The sequence below is a fragment of the Clupea harengus genome, chromosome 2 (assembly GCF_900700415.2).
Source record: "Clupea harengus chromosome 2, Ch_v2.0.2, whole genome shotgun sequence".
Classification (NCBI taxonomy): Eukaryota; Metazoa; Chordata; class Actinopteri; order Clupeiformes; family Clupeidae; genus Clupea; species Clupea harengus.
In genome coordinates, this window is record NC_045153.1 from 30,106,168 (window position 1) to 30,122,134 (window position 15,967).

Here is a 15,967-nt window from a genome sequence, read left to right on the forward strand (position 1 = left end):
TATTTTATTTTCAAATGAACACTTGTGTTCATATAGGTATAAGAAAGGCAATCCATGAGTTAACTAGTCCTATTAGGTGTCGTGTACACATGAGTTAACTAGTCCTATTAGGTGTCGTGTATAAGTCTCTTCCAATCCATGAGTTAACTAGTCCTATTAGGTTTTATGTACAAGTCTCTTCCATTGCCTTGTAAATTGATCAGAGGATTGCCGCATGTTTGTGTGTGTGTGTGTGTGTGTGTGTGTGTGTGTGTGTGTGTGTGTGTGCGCGTGTGTGTGTGTGCTTCTAACTGTGGTGTGTTCCTGCAGAAGTCCAGCTCCAACACCCGTGTGGGGGTGATTAATAACCCGAGTGGGAAACTGACGGAGGAGAGCACGCTCCTGTACCGAGCCCTCTGGGCCTCCCTCCTCACCCACAGGAGCAAGGAAACCTTCAGCTTCGCCCAGAAACTCCTCAAAGAGGAAAACATCCAGCTTCTGCAGCAAGGAACCAAGATAAAAGAACTGCTGCTATCGGTTAGTTGAGCATGGATGCCTGGATTGGGCTTTGTTTGTTTGTTGTAGTGGTGAGCGGTTCAGGTGTTAACACCTAAAGGAATCATTGCATTCCTGTCAGTAGAGATGATTTAAAAAACACTGTTTTTGCTTTCCCCACTTGCCCCGTATGTGATGATTATTTGTATTTTGCTGAATATGAAGTGGCTGTTGGGTTTTAGTAGTATTGGCTAGTTGGATGGTTAAACACCTGAATATGAAGTGACTGTTGTGTTTTAGTAGTATTGGCTAGTTGGATGGTTAAACACCTGATTTCATTTGTAGCCGTCCAGAGAGCTCCCAGGCTTGATTCTTTCAGAGCATGTCTGAGGGCCCAGGTGGCTCCAGCCTCTATTTCCATCAGGTAATGTAAGGAGGCGCATCCGCAGAGCACAGCGAGGTGAATCTTTAATCTTGAATAATCTGGAGACTCTGCCGCTTGGGGCACTGATGATGGCCTGGGTGGTTCCGATGTATCTGATCAGCCATGCACACTCTCCTCCTCCTCCTCCTCCTCCTCATCCTCCTCCTCCTCCTCCAATACCCTCCTTTGTACTCTCGCCTCCCCTCATCCCCACTCATCTCCCTCTCCAGGTGCTCTGACTGCAGGGGCCGTGTTCATCTGTTTTAGCATGTTGCTAATGCTCCTGAGGATCGATCATGTAGTCAGATGCTAGGCAGACAGTTCTCTCCTTGTCTCTCGTCCTTTTCCCTCTAACTCTTTTCTTCCTGTAAATCTCACTCTTTTTGCCTTTTCTTTTCTGTCTTTCCTTCATGGTGTTTTCTCTCTCTTTCTCTTGACATTTCTCTCCTTTTTTTCCACTCCCTTTTGTCTTTACTGGTCCGTCATTATGTTTGTAGATAGTAACATGTAGAATGAACGGAAGGATTTAATATTGAGATGTTTAAGACGGCCTGACAATTGTGTTTCTAAGGCTCTCGTTATTTGAGTGCCTAGTTTGTCTGGTATGTTAAAGATCAGGAACCGAAATGATGTGGAGCCCTTGATATTGGGTGCAAGCCAGACCTGAGTTGTGCTGGTATTGATATTTCACCAGGCTCCTCTGGGAGAGGGGAGATGTTGGATACTGTAATAATCTGACGCTGCAAACTTGTGGGCTCTTGTGATTTGCTATCGACTGAAAAGCCAATGTTTAATTAGAAATATGATGAATGAAAAAGTGTGATTGATTAATAACGGCGCAGTTGCCATGCCTATGCATTTTTGATGACTTTCCCCCGTTAAATGTCTGCGTCTGAATGCCACAATAATTGCTCTCATGCAGCCTTTTCCAGATTTTGTCAATAATTAAACCACATTAATATTTCTCTTTTTCTGCTTAGTACGCTCACTGGTGTCGGCTCGCTTATTTTTAGCCTGCGTGAGTCATCTCTCAGGAATCCTATTTTCAGACGATCTCTTGAGCGGTTCCTGAGACGAGTGATTTTCTGTGTGTGTGTGTGTGTGTGTGTGTGTGTGTGTGTGTGTGTGTTTGTGCTGCAGGGCATGGACGAGGACTCCTTTGAAAAGACGCTGAACACCATGGAGCTGGACTTCCTCCGCAGCCAGCAGCGCTTCTGCCAGGAGGTGCTGAAGCTGAGCGCTGGGCAGAGGGCCGCGGTCAGCAACAGCAGGGTGAGTGGAGCCAGAGGCTCAGTGGGGCTCCCGCCGCTGCTGACCAACCAGCAGGACTCCCCCTATCAAGCCCCAGCCAGGTTTCAGCTTATGTGTCCTTTTGTAATCAGGGAGTGTCTAGACACAATGCACGGATGCAAAAATGGGAAAATTGCAACCAAAAAGACAAAAACATGATCACCACACTGCACACTGTTTTATTTGAACAAAGCATTGCTTTCATCAGACCATATTATTTGTCCACTGCCAAAACCAGCCTCCAAATCTCAAAGCACTCCACTTGAATTGCTTTGATGTTGTCCCAGAAATCAGGTCTTCAGGGTGAACCTTTTAACATATTTGTTTTTTACATTGTTGAAAGTTGATTTAGTTGCAATGAGTTTGAGAAAAGTAATTGTGCTCAGCGTAAAAACACCAACACTGTCACCTGATGTTCACACTGGAAGGAAAGGAACACCTGAGCAAATGACCAGGACACCAGGAGCGTTCTCAGTCCGGTCACACCGCAGCTCTGCCGGACATCTGCTGCGTCCGCAACCGTGCCTGTCGGCCACCCATGCAGCCAGTCATCTCGCCGTGTCCCGTCAGCACGCTCCTTTGTTTGTGTGAGGTCACACAGGTGACGGGCAGTACCGCTGCGCTCTCTCATGGCAGCCGAGTCGGGGAGCCGGTGACTGATGCCCCAGCGGCGACGCGGCTGACAGCGAAGGATGAAGAGGCCAGAGCCTGAGATGGCACCCACAATTAATATCACTCAGCCACAGGCAGGCAGGCAGGCAGGCAGGCAGGCATGCAGTGAGCGAGCAGGCCATTCACTCCTCCACATGGAGTGAGCGGGTGGAAGTGGGGGAAGCGGTTGCAGTGATATACAGTGACCATCTGGCTGGGACAGATGAGGCATCTAGTGCCCCCGTATGATTAGCAGGGAGGCGTCGAAAGTGGTCCGCACAGATCACATCTCTGCCATCTGGAGGGGAAAGCTGGGCTCGAGGCGGTGTGATTGGAGAGACACTCCTGAATTTGTGGTCGGTATCACTTGTATACATCTGTGCTCCCCAGAGGCCATGAGCGGGCTTCCATACTTCCCGTCTGGCCTCATGCATAAACATGAGCACTGTAAGCTTTCGCCCTTTTGCAAGCGAAGATCACCAAGAAAAATGGGAGTGTGGTGCGCTTTTCCAGACAGGAGGGTTTGTTTACGGTCTGTATCTCCCGATATATCTCAAACATTTCTCAGGTGACGTATTGTTCATGCGCTCATCTCTCTGTAGATCTTGGGACCATTTGAGGAGGAAGAAGAACTCACTGCTGAAGACTTCCAGTTGCTGGAGAAGATTACACTCAGCACATCAGCTGAGAAAATCAGAGCCAAAGTCAAACAGATGGGCTTGAAGGGGGAAAAGTACGTCCTTTTTTTAAGTGTACCTTAAAGAGCAAACTATGCTATCATATTTAAAGAGCATTAGAAAAAGCCTATTGTGTTCCTCCGAGATGGTATCAGAAGTCTGTGGTACCCCGATAAGTTGTGTTCTCTGTAACCAGATATGTCCTAGCAGCATGGCCAGTCTCTGTTTTGGGTACATGTGGTTCAGGTATTAGCTGTCCTAAAGGGTCTGTGAGAAATGAGGGGACCAGGTGTCTGTGCTCGCTCTGTGAGTCTGTAAGAGGTGAGGTGACCAGGTGTCTGTGCTCGCTCTGGGAGTCTGAATGTTGGAGTAACGGACGCTGTGTCTGTTCTTCCAGGGCCAGTGAGTTAGTCATGAGGGTGGACGCTGTCCTGTCTGCTGCTCCCAAGACTGAGGCCAGGAAGGAGGTGAATTTCCCCAAGGACAATCACAGGTGAAGAAGAGTCACGGCTGATCTCTGGGGTGGTCTCGTTATTTTCATAGATGTCTAAATCATCACATGCTATGGTGGTAGATTTGAAACATGTACTCGTGTTGTGTCAAGTATTTCACATTCTGAAAACGTTCTGTTCTCCCTCAGTGTTCTGCATCTTTCCCCTCGCGAAGATGAGCTGTTCTACGACGTGGTCGCCATTGTGGACCCCCTGACTAGAGAGGCACAGAAGTTGTCACCTTTGTTGATTGTAAGATTCCCATGTTTTCTCTCCTGAACATACAGTACAACATAATGCACATGTGAGCAGTGCCATTAATGTGTGTGTGCGTGAGGGAAAGGGGGACGTTCTCCTCTCCCCTCCCCTCCTCTCCCCTCCTCTCCCCTCCTCTCCTCTCCTCTCCTCCTCTCCCCTTCTCTCCTCTCCTCTCCCCTCCTCTCCCCTCCTCTCCTCTCCTCTCCTCCTCTCCCCTTCTCTCCTCTCCTCTCCCCTCCTCTCCTCTCCCCTCCTCTCCCCTCCTCTCCTCTCCTCTCCTCCTCTCCCCTTCTCTCCTCTCCTCTCCCCTCCTCTCCTCTCCTCTCCTCTCCTCTCCTCTCCTCTCCTCCTCTCCCCTTCTCTCCCCTCCTCTCCCCTCCTCTCCTCTCCTCTCCTCCTCTCCCCTTCTCTCCTCTCCTCTCCCCTCCTCTCCTCTCCCCTCCTCTCCCCTCCTCTCCTCTCCTCTCCTCCTCTCCCCTCCTCTCCCCTTCTCTCCTCTCCTCTCCCCTCCTCTCCCCTCCTCTCCTCTCCCCTCCCCTCCCCTCCTCTCCTCTCCTCTCCTCCTCTCCCCTCCTCTCCCCTTCTCTCCTCTCCTCTCCCCTCCTCTCCTCTCCTCTCCTCTCCTCTCCTCTCATCTCCTCTCCCCTTCTCTCCTCTCATCTCCTCTCCCCTTCTCTCCCCTTCGCCCTCCTCTCCCCTCCTCTCCTCCCCTCTCCTCTCTCCTCTCCTCTCATCTCCTCTCATCTCCTCTCCCCTTCTCTCCTCTCATCTCCTCTCTTCTCACCCCTCCTCTCCTCTCCTCTCCCCTCCTCTCCCCTCCTCTCCTCTCCCTCCTCTCCTCTCCTCTCCTCCTCTCCCCTCCTCTCCCCTTCTCCCCTCTCCTCTCCCTCTCCTCTCCTCTCCTCTCCTCTCCTCTCCTCTCCTCTCCTCTCCCCTTCTCTCCTCTCCCCTTCTCTCCTCTCATCTCCTCTCCCCTTCTCTCCCCCTTCGCCCTCCCTCCCCTCCCCTCCTCTCCTCCCCTCTCCTCTCTCCTCTCCTCTCATTCTCCTCTCATCTCATCTCCTCTCCCCTTCTCTCCTCTCATCTCCTCTCTTCTCACCCTCCTCTCCTCCTCCTCTCCTCTCCTCTCCCTCTCCTCTCCTCTCCTCTCCTCTCCTCTCCTCTCCTCTCCTCTCTCTCTCCTCTCTCTCCTCTCCTCTCCTCTCCTCCTCTCCTCTCCTCTCCTCTCCTCTCCTCTCCTCTCCTCTCCTCTCCTCTCTCCTCCTCTCCTCTCCTCTCCTCTCCTCTCCTCTCTCCTCCTCTCCTCTCCTCTCCTCTCCTCTCCTCTCCTCTCCTCTCCTCTCATCTCATCTCATCTCCTCTCCTCTCCTCTCCTCCTCTCCTCTCCTGGCCCGCCTGCCTCTTCCTGCTGCATGCATGATGTTCACACCTCACCACTGACTCAGCTTCTCCCACGTCCTCCGCCACTCTCCCTCTCCCCGCCCCGCTCCCTCTCCCCGCCCCGCTCCCTCTCAGCCTGATCCAGCTGTGGCAACACGCTTGGCATGGCACCGCTTTCACCGGCTGAGCGGGAGACGTGTGACTAATGCACCACTAATAATAAAAAAGCCTTTTTAATGATCGTATCATGCTTGATTTCAGTAATTGTTGACTGTAATTGCTCTCCCCCTTTCCCTGCTGGTTGGGTGCAGTGCACTCTACAAAGAGTGTTAAGTGCCATAGAGTTTATCTGAGGTAACGGCTGAAATACTTTTTAGACCTGCTTTCTTTAATTTAAAGGTTCGTGTATGGATGGGTGTGTGTGTGTGTGTGTGTGTGTGTGTGTGTGTGTGTGTGTGTGTGTGTGCGTGTGTCTGTCCTGTGGGTGTGGGTGTGTGTGTGTGTGTGTGTGTCCTGTGGGTGTGCAGTAACTGGGTCATATCCTCTGTGCCCTCCTCCAGGTGCTTGGGCAAGTGGTCAATATGAAACTGCAGGTGTTCCTGAACTGCCGTGCCAAGCTGTCGGAGATGCCCCTGAAGAGGTAGGCAACTGCACCTAATTAAACTTCCTGCCTGTCTATGAGTGCCAAGGCAACCATCCCTGCAGCAGCAGCAGCAGCAGTAGCACCAGCAGCAAATGCAGGCAGCCCATAACTGTTTTCACTCGTACCATCTGTTCAGTAACGCCTAGGGCCCTCACCACTTTCCTAAGTAAATAGTCATTTAACACATACAGGTGAGGAGACAAGTTAAGTGTACAGATACAGATGCAAAGGCCCAGGCGAGTTGGAATTGGATGTCTGAGTATGCCTAAATATTAGTCCAAGGAGTTGAGTGGTAGTCCAGTTAGTTGCTGTTTTTCTCCGATGTTGATGTTGATGTGTTATTTGTCATATAGGGTCTGCACCTCCCTTGAAACAGTCTTAATTTAGATTGTTGAGTTGAGGTGTCTCAGCTAACAGTTTTTTTCCCCCCTATACTGTTGGACATTTGGGAATTGACTCGTGTTAAAGATGCGCTGTCTCTTCAGCGGTCTTTTTTTAATTGGTCTGGTTGAGCTGCCAGTGCTTTGAGGAAGGCTTCTATTCCAGACCAGGCACTCTGCCAAGCACACCTCAACTTTAAAAATGCCTTTTTTTCCTTCCCCACGTAGAGATATGAGAAAAGTAAGGTTTGAAGTCGACTTTGGAGGTTGTTATCAATTGTGCTTGTTAGTTTGTTTACAGTTGTGTCAGGCTAGTTTCCAACCGAATTGTTAAACTTTCTGCCAGTTCATCTCAGTTGTCTTTATTTAATGGCTGAGTAAAGTAACATTCCATCGAAAGTGAACTGGCCTGATTATGGGATCCATCACTTTGCTAAAGTAGCTTTGCCAATGTAATTTGCTTGGCTATAGACGCTTAGTCCCTACTCCAGAGTGGTGTTGTTGACACGTACTCACCATGCGTGCTGCAGTTAGATTCCAAACGTTTGGGATGTCTTCCTGTAGAGAGAACATTGGGGTCTGCCTTTGGGATAGAAAGACAGCTTAAATCCAATAAGGGCTCTTATTAATATTGATCACTTGGCCTGTTATCTCAGTCTTGTCTGTGGGCCTCCCCTGTCACAGGACTTCATTGAAAAAGCAATTAACATAGAGACCGGGAGAAGACATGCCCCTTGTGGCAGATAGTGAAGAATCTTTGAGACTTATTAGGTGTGCACATTTTCCACATTCACACCCATTTATCCTACCATGCTATCAATATACAGCATGCATGTGATGCTACTTAAAAAAGGCCCTATTATGCCTTTCTGGTTTTTAGTTTAGTCTTTCCTTTAGTGTGTTATATAGAGCTTTGTTCATGTAACGGTCTGCAAAGTTACAAAGCCCAAAGTACACACCGGAGAGAGTAACTTAGTCTCACAGAAACCATTTTTTCTCAGCTGTCTGAAACGCCTCTTTGGAATTCCAGCCCTTTTCCTTTGTTACAAGGTGACGCATTCTCGTTACACAATCCATATTGCCCACCTAGCTGGCTCATCAGGAGGGGGAGGCTTCAAGACACAGGAGCTCTGACAGAGTGTTTCAGATGGAGGTTGAATAAAGATGTAAAAATAATGTTTTTGGAACCTAAGAGGGTGTCATATTTATGAAAGGGCAAGGTGGTCATTCTCTGTGTGGTCTCCGTGTCTTAAAATGGAAATGATGTTGAAATGTATATTTGTCGAGACAAGTGAACCGACGCCACATTCTAATCCAGAACGAACATTTTCCCTTTCCTGTTTTTGTCCTGCAGCTTCTACCGCTTTGTCCTGCAGCCGGACGTCACGTTCCTGGGGAACGACAGCATATCGGCCGGGCCGATGGCTCTCTTCGTCGACGTGCCGGAGTCCCCTCTCCTCACGCTCAACATGATCACTCCCGAGAGCTGGATGGTGGAGGCCGTGAGGAGCACCTACGACCTGGACAACATCCACCTCCAGGAGGTGTGAAGATGACTACACGCACTCTTGCACTCAAACTGTGGCCCCCACAAATCCTGAAACTGCAATTAGAAATAGAACAGAATTGTTACTCTAGGTTTTTAGAAATGTATCTGAATCTGTGGTTAGGTGTTTTGTTGAGTGGTATTCATGGTTTGTGTTTCTGCCAGGTGAGCGGGGTGGTTGCTGCGGAGTACGAGCTGGAGTATCTGCTGCTGGAGGGACACTGCTTTGACCTGTCCACGGGTCAGCCTCCGCGCGGCCTGCAGTTCACCCTGGGCATGAGTCAGGACCCGCTCATGCAGGACACCATCGTCATGGCCAACCTGGTGAGCTCTCTCACAGGCCCCTGATTGTTTTTGAAGATGATTCACCAAAGCCAGCATCAGAACTTACAGCTCTTTAGAAAATCATGATGAAAAAAAACAGAGGTGTGCATTTTAGCTTGAGCTCTGTGAGTCATTTAGTTCAGTTCAGTAAGTGTGCGTCATGTTATTTTCTCAAAGTGCTTAACAGACTGTTCTTGTTTTGTTTTATCAGCTGTGCTATTGTTTCCAGATGGGCAGGACTGTATTTGAGACGTCTTTAGGTGTCCTTATTAATGAGGTTGTTGTTATGTTGTCATTGTGAGATGATGGTGATGAGATGTAATATTATTTTTCTCAGGGTTACTTTCAGTTAAAGGCCAACCCAGGGGCCTGGATCCTAAGGTTGCGTACGGGGCGGTCAGAGGATATCTACCAGATACTTGCGTAAGTGCAGCCACCAATACTAATTATAGAATTAACTGATGTTCAGTCAAACATATCAGCTAACAAGTTTTATATTAATATTGTTGTGATTAACAAAATAGTGTGTCATGTTTCTGACATTCTAATCTTGAGACTTTAAACATTCGTGTTCTAAGAAAGGTGCCAACCTCAATAACTCTGGTCTACTTAATTATAACATGCCAACCTCAATAAACCCTGGTCTACTTAATTATAACATGCCAACCTCAGTAAACCCTGGTCTACTTAATTATAACATGCCAACCTCATTAAACCCTGGTCTACTTAATTATAACATGCCAACCTCAGTAACCCTGGTCTACTTAATTATAACATGCCAACTTCAATAACCCTGGTCTACTGAATTATAACATGCCAACCTCAGTAACTCTGGTCTACTTAATTATAACATGCCAACTTCAATAACTCTGGTCTACTTAATTATAACATGCCAACCTCATTAAACCCTGGTCTACTTAATTATAACATGCCAACCTCAATAACCCTGGTCTACTTAATTATAACATGCCAACCTCAGTAAACCCTGGTCTACTTAACTATAACATGCCAACCTCATTAAACCCTGGTCTACTTAATTATAACATGCCAACCTCATTAAACCCTGGTCTACTTCATTATAACATGCCAACCTCATTAAACCCTGGTCTACTTAATTATAACATGCCAACCTCATTAAACCCTGGTCTACTTAATTATAACATGCCAACCTCATTAAACCCTGGTCTACTTAATTATAACATGCCAACCTCAGTAAACCCTGGTCTACTTCATTATAACAGCTGATCATATAGGTCCTTTGTTTGCCCCGAAAAGTCCAAGATGAGCAAAGTAATTTTCTTAACTCCCCAAACTGCATGAAGACACTGGCAATGACTTATTCTCTGCACTACTTTACTTTCTAAGTTAGGGTTTCTTGCAGTCATGATGGATCCAGTCCCAGTTTGTAGGTCCTCCAAGGCATCTGTGGTGCTGGCATTATCCCCTCTGCTATCTCTAAACGGCAGTTGAGAAAACACAGCCCTGGATTTCTCCAAAATCATATCAGACACAAAGATTTATCCCCCTATCCTCCAGGTGAAGCTAAAAGGTGATGTCATTTTTCACCTTGGCAGTGCCATTATTCATCCGGTTAGCACTGCTCTACCCTAGCGAGAGCTACACTTGCTGCACAACTGAACCAGCAAAGTGTGTTTCGGGTGTGTGTGTGTGTGTGTGTGTGTGTGTGTGTGTGTGTTTGCGTGTGTGTGTGTGTGTGTGTGTGTGTGTGTGTGCGTGTTTGCGTGTGTGTGTGTGTGTGTTTGTGTATTTACCCGTTGTGTTTACGTGTGAAACGCTCGAGCTCTCACACACTGGCTCTTCCCCCGTTAGCGTTGTCTCCCCCTGACAGGAATGAATGAGATGGGGGGGGATCTCCCTGCGGTGGGATGCAAATTGATACCCTGTGCTCTCTAAGCCGCCGCCTAATGGCTCCAGTGGAGGGAGGCGGCCGGAGCGGAGGCCCGGCAAACAGTGCTCAAAGAGGGGGGAAAATGCACTCGGGGCTCCGGCCGGGGCCCACATTTATCACGGTGATAAGGTTAACTCTGTGCCGTTAGTAAGTGCTGAAGTCATGACGACTTGCCGTGCCTTGACAGCCTATTGCTCATTCCTGGCGGGGGGAAGTTTGCTCAGGAGCACAGCGCCTCTGCCTTCCCCACGCGGAGAGAAGAACTCCAATGTTGCAGCGGGCGCTTCAGGGGGAACGAAGAAGGAAGGATTTATGTTCTCCTCACATAAATATAATTACTCCGACACGCAAGGATCTGTGCGCAACACGCATAAGTCATATGATGCATAGTATGGCACGTTAGTGTCTTTGGTGGAATTCTTGTTCCATAGACGCTGTACCTGTGGGAAACTTTTAAAGAATGCCCCAGTGGGCTGCACAGAAACCCATCCAGTAATACTCACAAAACAGCCAGATTCACTGTTGGAATGGGACCGCATTTACTACAGACACGTCGGAACCTCTACTGCTTTGTCAGGGTGCAATTATCACAGAGGGGCTGCGTCATGTAAAGGTTGTTGTCGCCAATGACCTGACCATTAATATAATCCGTGCAAGGTCCTGGCTACCATCACAGAATGCTCATTTTGTTTGATATGCATTGCTGTATTCTGTGTGTGTGTCTGTGCGTGTGCGTGTGCGTGCGCGTGTGTGTGTGCGTGTGTGTCTGTACATCCATCGTTGTTTATGGTCTGCAGTGATGTACAGTATACCCCGTGTGTTTCCTTTGAGCAGGCAGTCATTACCCTTTTGATTGGTTCTATTGTGCTGGTAAGAATGTCAATTTCATGGTCAACCTTCCTCTCTTTCTCCCACAGACATGATGGCACAGACTCCCCGGCTGATGCTGGAGATGTCATTGTTGTCCTGAACAGCTTCCACAGTAAGATCATCAAAGTCAGGGTAAGTTCAGAGCCTCTGTACTGCTGAATCTACTGGACCCAGCTCCTCACTGTAAGACACTGTGGTTCTTAACCATTTAGCCAATACAAGTTTTTTACTCATTTTGAAGGTCCAGAAACGTCCTGACAAACTTCATGAGGACCTTCTGAGTGAAGCCACTGAGAGCAAAGGACTCTGGGACTCACTAACAAGGTAAATGCAGTGTGATTTAATATGACCCTAGATGAGCCTAGATCCTTGATCCCTTCTGTCTAAACCCTCAGTTCATATTTAGCGTCATCGTGAGGTGCCAGCTGTCCTAATACAAATAGTTGTCTACACTTTTGGCACATCATTCCTTTAAACTCGTAATCATTGAACACAATTTTAAGAATGATTATTGATGAGGTAATGAAGGGGATAATCATGAATGATTGATCCAATTAGGTTTAATTGCTGCGAGGTCTACTTGTGTGATTTCATTTGTTGTGTGTCTGTTTCTTTTTTTGCGGTGATAACACACCCTTAACTCTTTGTCATCTGTCTTCTTATTCTCTGCTGTCTGTATGAAGTGTATGGAGTTCTTTGGAGAAAAGGTACGGACCTTTTTTGAATCCATTTGTGCTGATTTTTTTTTGTTTCATCTACTCTGGAGATGAGTGTCATTCTGGGTACTGGTTACTGGTTATTGGTTTAAAGGTCTTGTGTTTTCTTGAAATTTCAAATTCAAAAGTAATTTTTTTTTTGTAAGGCTTGATAGCCGTCATTGTAAACAAAAGGCAGAAGCTAACTAGTGTATTGATCTGGCTATAATTGACTCCTTAAAGAGTATGGAGAACATTCCACCAGTCAACCAGCTCTAGGTTCCCCTCCCTGCGTGTATGTGTTTGTGCATGTGCTTGACACAGAGGACGGAAGGAAGAGCGAAAGACCAAAAGGTGGAGAGATATTGCTGAGCTGCTTATCTGGAGATGTTGGGTACAGATGGCACTATCTCAGTCTCACAGTGGAGCCTGTCTCTGCCAACCCCCTGGCCTTCTGACAGGCCAGTGGGGTGACAGCCCTCCACAGCTTGCCCCAGTCACGGGGAGCTGCCAGACATCTCGTAAGAAAGGCCTGGAGGGGGCAGTTCAGTGCTGTGTTTTGGGATGGCCAGTAGCTGCCTGGTAGTCCTCTCTGCAGCAGGCTGTTTGTACACGGTGAATGGAAGACTGGTGTTTTTAGTCCCTTTCAAGTCACTGTCTTTCTCCTGTCTTTCTTTTCTTCTTCCATTCCGTTCCATGTCTGTCTCTCTTTCCTCGTCGTCTCTGTGCATGTTACATTGAATCCAAGGGCCCTCTTGGTGCTGAAAGCAGCTCCTATGCTAAACTGCTCTTATTTCAAAAACTTTCGTAACGTTCCTCTCGTGAAGTCACAGAGTTGTCTGTGTGTCATGCTGCGTGTGATCTGAGAAAACAAGGGAAGCAATATGGGAATGGGGGCTGTAATAATGGCGTGTGTGGGGAGGAGTTGATTAGTCGGCAGCGGGGGCCCGGTGTGGAGTCGCCGTATCCCTTTGCCGGAGCGGCACACAGAGTTGAGCTGTGTCTCTGCCGCAGCTCTGTCAGACACTCGGTAATTATGCCCGCCAAGGCTCAGCATGGATGGCATTCCGTGTCGTGTAATGTCACATGCGGTTGTCAACGCAACCCAGATTACTGTAGCAACAGCGCATTGTGGGCAAGGCTTGTGTGATTGCATGAGAGTGATTGAGTTTGGTTCCTGCCCAGGTCCGCGTGTGTGCGTGTGTGCGTGTGTGCGTGTGTGCGTGTGTGTGTGTGTGTGTGTGTGTGTGTGTGCAGGAAGGAAAAGCGAGGCTGATCTATAAAGAGCAAATTGCATAATGTGTTGTGTTGGCCCCTGCAGCATCACCGGCACCGCCTCGGATGATGGGGAGAAGAAGAAGAAGCAAGATGTGCTCAACATCTTCTCTGTGGCCTCCGGACATCTGTATGAGCGCTTCCTGAGGTGAGACGCCCACACACACACACACACACGTGCATGTACACACACACACACACACACTCACACTCACATGCGCACGCACACACACACACTCACATGCGCATGTATACACACACACACACACACACACACACACACACACACACAATCACATGCGCACACACACACACTCACACTCACATGCGCACGCACACACACACACACTCACATGCGCACGCACACACACACACTCACATGCGCACACACACACACTCACGCTGTTGAGCTGAAGCCCCCCATGTGTCCTCACTCCTTTTATTATCTTTTTTCCCTGAGAGACCACTGATGTTTGCTCTTTTTTTTTTCATTTCTTTCTCTCTCTCTCTTTCTTTCTCTCTCTCTCTCTCTCTTTCTCTCTCTTCTAGAATAATGATGCTGTCGGTCCTCCAGCACACCCAAACCCCTGTCAAGTTCTGGTTCCTGAAGAACTTCCTCTCCCCGTCCTTCAAGGTAAAAAAGCAGCACCGCACGACTCCACACAAACTTTCTTGCCTTTGCCCTGCCTCGTCAGGAGAACTCTTGCGGCGGCTCTGGTCCTGACCCCTGGGAGGAATGGATTTGTTTGTGCTGGGGCGATGAAAGGCACTGTGGGATGTGTTCTTCTCCTTTGTGACTCCCCCCTTTTATCTCACTCTTCTCTCCTCCTATAGGGCTCAGGCTATATACATGAACGCCTTCTATGCCAAATCACATGTTGTAAAAATAGAAAGATACCAGCAGGATAGAGAAGAAGATGTCTTGACAAAATGTTCCATTTTTTTGTGAGGACTTCACAAATTGTTACAGATGTGTACTTTTGATAATAGGAATGTATAGCAGTCGAATGACTGACTGATTTCACTCTTCCTCTTGATGTGATTTTAATGTGTAGCACTTCAGAGATCTCTCAAAGATATTTCAACCGGTAGGACATTTGTCTAGCCTGTCGCAACTGTGCTTCTCTGTCATTAGCATTCTAGGATGATTTAATTTATTCCAACACATTTGATGTGAAATTGATGTTGCTAGGAGATGCCAACAAGAAATGCTGTGTTATATTGATACTCCTGTGTGTGTGTGTGTGTGTGTGTGTGTGTGTGTGTGTGTGTGTGTGTGTGTGTGTGTGTGTGTGTGTGTGTGTGTGTGTGTGTGTGTGTGTGTGTGTGTGTGTGTGTGTGTGTGTGTGTGTGTGTGTGTGTTTGTGTGTTTGTCTCTTTGTCTCTGCAGGAGACCATCCCTCAGATGGCAGAGGCCTACGGCTTCCAGTATGAGCTGGTTCAATACAAGTGGCCTCGCTGGCTTCACCAGCAGACGGAGAAGCAGCGCATCATCTGGGGCTACAAGATCCTCTTCCTGGACGTGCTCTTTCCCCTGGCCGTCGACAAAATCATCTTTGTGGACGCAGATCAGGTAAGCGTGGTGGCGCACGGCTGCGCACGGTGGCGCTTCAACCTGCTCAGTTTGGAATGGTTCTGCAGGTTCCTGAGTTCTTCTGTACGCGGAACTGCACTGACTCAGAGTTCTCTGACTGACTGAGATCTCACCGTCCTCCGCAGATTGTGCGGGCCGACGTGAAAGAGTTAAGGGACTTGGATCTGGAGGGAGCCCCCTACGGCTACACGCCATTCTGCGACAGCCGGAAGGAGATGGAGGGATACCGCTTTTGGAAGCACGGTTACTGGGCCTCCCACCTGGGTCACAGGAAATACCATATCAGGTACATCCAGGAAGCAGTGCTTTTAGTAATGATGGACAAAATCACACTGCACATCATTAGCATTTTAAGATATACATATTGAAAATAAGGTGATGGCAATATAATTACTGTAATAGTTATTCAAATAAATAACAGTTATGTAACAGTTATATAACAGGGATGTCCTAGTTTGGCCCTAGTTCATTTTATTATTAGGGACCCCTACATTCTAACTACATTTAGTGAAGGTACATGAACTTAAGTAATGCTACATCAAGGTTAAGTGTCAACTACAATGTATGTTTTATTTAGAGGATCATCATTTGTATGTATGTGAAAAGATGAATATTCTATGTCCTGTAAAATGCCTGCAAAGGCATTTAGAAAACCATTGAGTCTGATGATGCAACGTGTTTGAATAGCTGTTAAATCACCTGAGTGCTCTTCCAGTGCATTGTACGTGGTGGATCTGAAGAAGTTCAGGAAGATTGCTGCTGGCGATCGGCTTCGTGGTCAGTACCAAGCGTTGAGCCAAGACCCAAACAGCCTCTCCAACTTGGACCAGGTGAGTGATGAGATGCTATTGTCATGCTTTGGAATAATGAGTGAATGAGAAATGCCTTAATTTTGTGTCCTTGAATAATTCAACATTCTACTTTTCTTTGCTCCTTTCAGGACCTCCCCAACAACATGATCCACCAGGTGGCGATCAAGTCTCTGCCTCAGGAGTGGCTGTGGTGTGAGACCTGGTGCGATGATGTATCCAAGAAGACTGCCAAGACCATAGACCTTGTGAGTGGCAGCATGAACACAACTATTCC

General features: G+C 47.8%; 1 protein-coding gene across 2 annotated transcripts in view; it reads left to right on the forward strand.

Moving 5' to 3' along the window:
* The window catches only part of uggt2 (UDP-glucose glycoprotein glucosyltransferase 2), a 31,048-nt gene that overhangs the window by 11,766 nt on the left and 3,315 nt on the right, over positions 1–15,967 (forward strand). The window contains exons 22-39 of one of the 2 annotated variants that reach the window (XM_031560336.2): positions 310–516; positions 2,039–2,170; positions 3,442–3,572; positions 3,914–4,009; positions 4,157–4,259; positions 6,206–6,285; positions 8,023–8,212; positions 8,380–8,538; positions 8,876–8,961; positions 11,365–11,449; positions 11,559–11,641; positions 12,001–12,024; positions 13,334–13,435; positions 13,837–13,921; positions 14,678–14,860; positions 15,007–15,167; positions 15,597–15,711; positions 15,822–15,938. In XM_031560336.2, coding sequence (XP_031416196.1) covers positions 310–516; positions 2,039–2,170; positions 3,442–3,572; positions 3,914–4,009; positions 4,157–4,259; positions 6,206–6,285; positions 8,023–8,212; positions 8,380–8,538; positions 8,876–8,961; positions 11,365–11,449; positions 11,559–11,641; positions 12,001–12,024; positions 13,334–13,435; positions 13,837–13,921; positions 14,678–14,860; positions 15,007–15,167; positions 15,597–15,711; positions 15,822–15,938 — 2,139 coding nt within the window. The remainder of the gene's footprint in view (positions 1–309; positions 517–2,038; positions 2,171–3,441; positions 3,573–3,913; positions 4,010–4,156; positions 4,260–6,205; positions 6,286–8,022; positions 8,213–8,379; positions 8,539–8,875; positions 8,962–11,364; positions 11,450–11,558; positions 11,642–12,000; positions 12,025–13,333; positions 13,436–13,836; positions 13,922–14,677; positions 14,861–15,006; positions 15,168–15,596; positions 15,712–15,821; positions 15,939–15,967) is intronic. The other variant, XM_031560344.2, reaches the window with a different exon arrangement.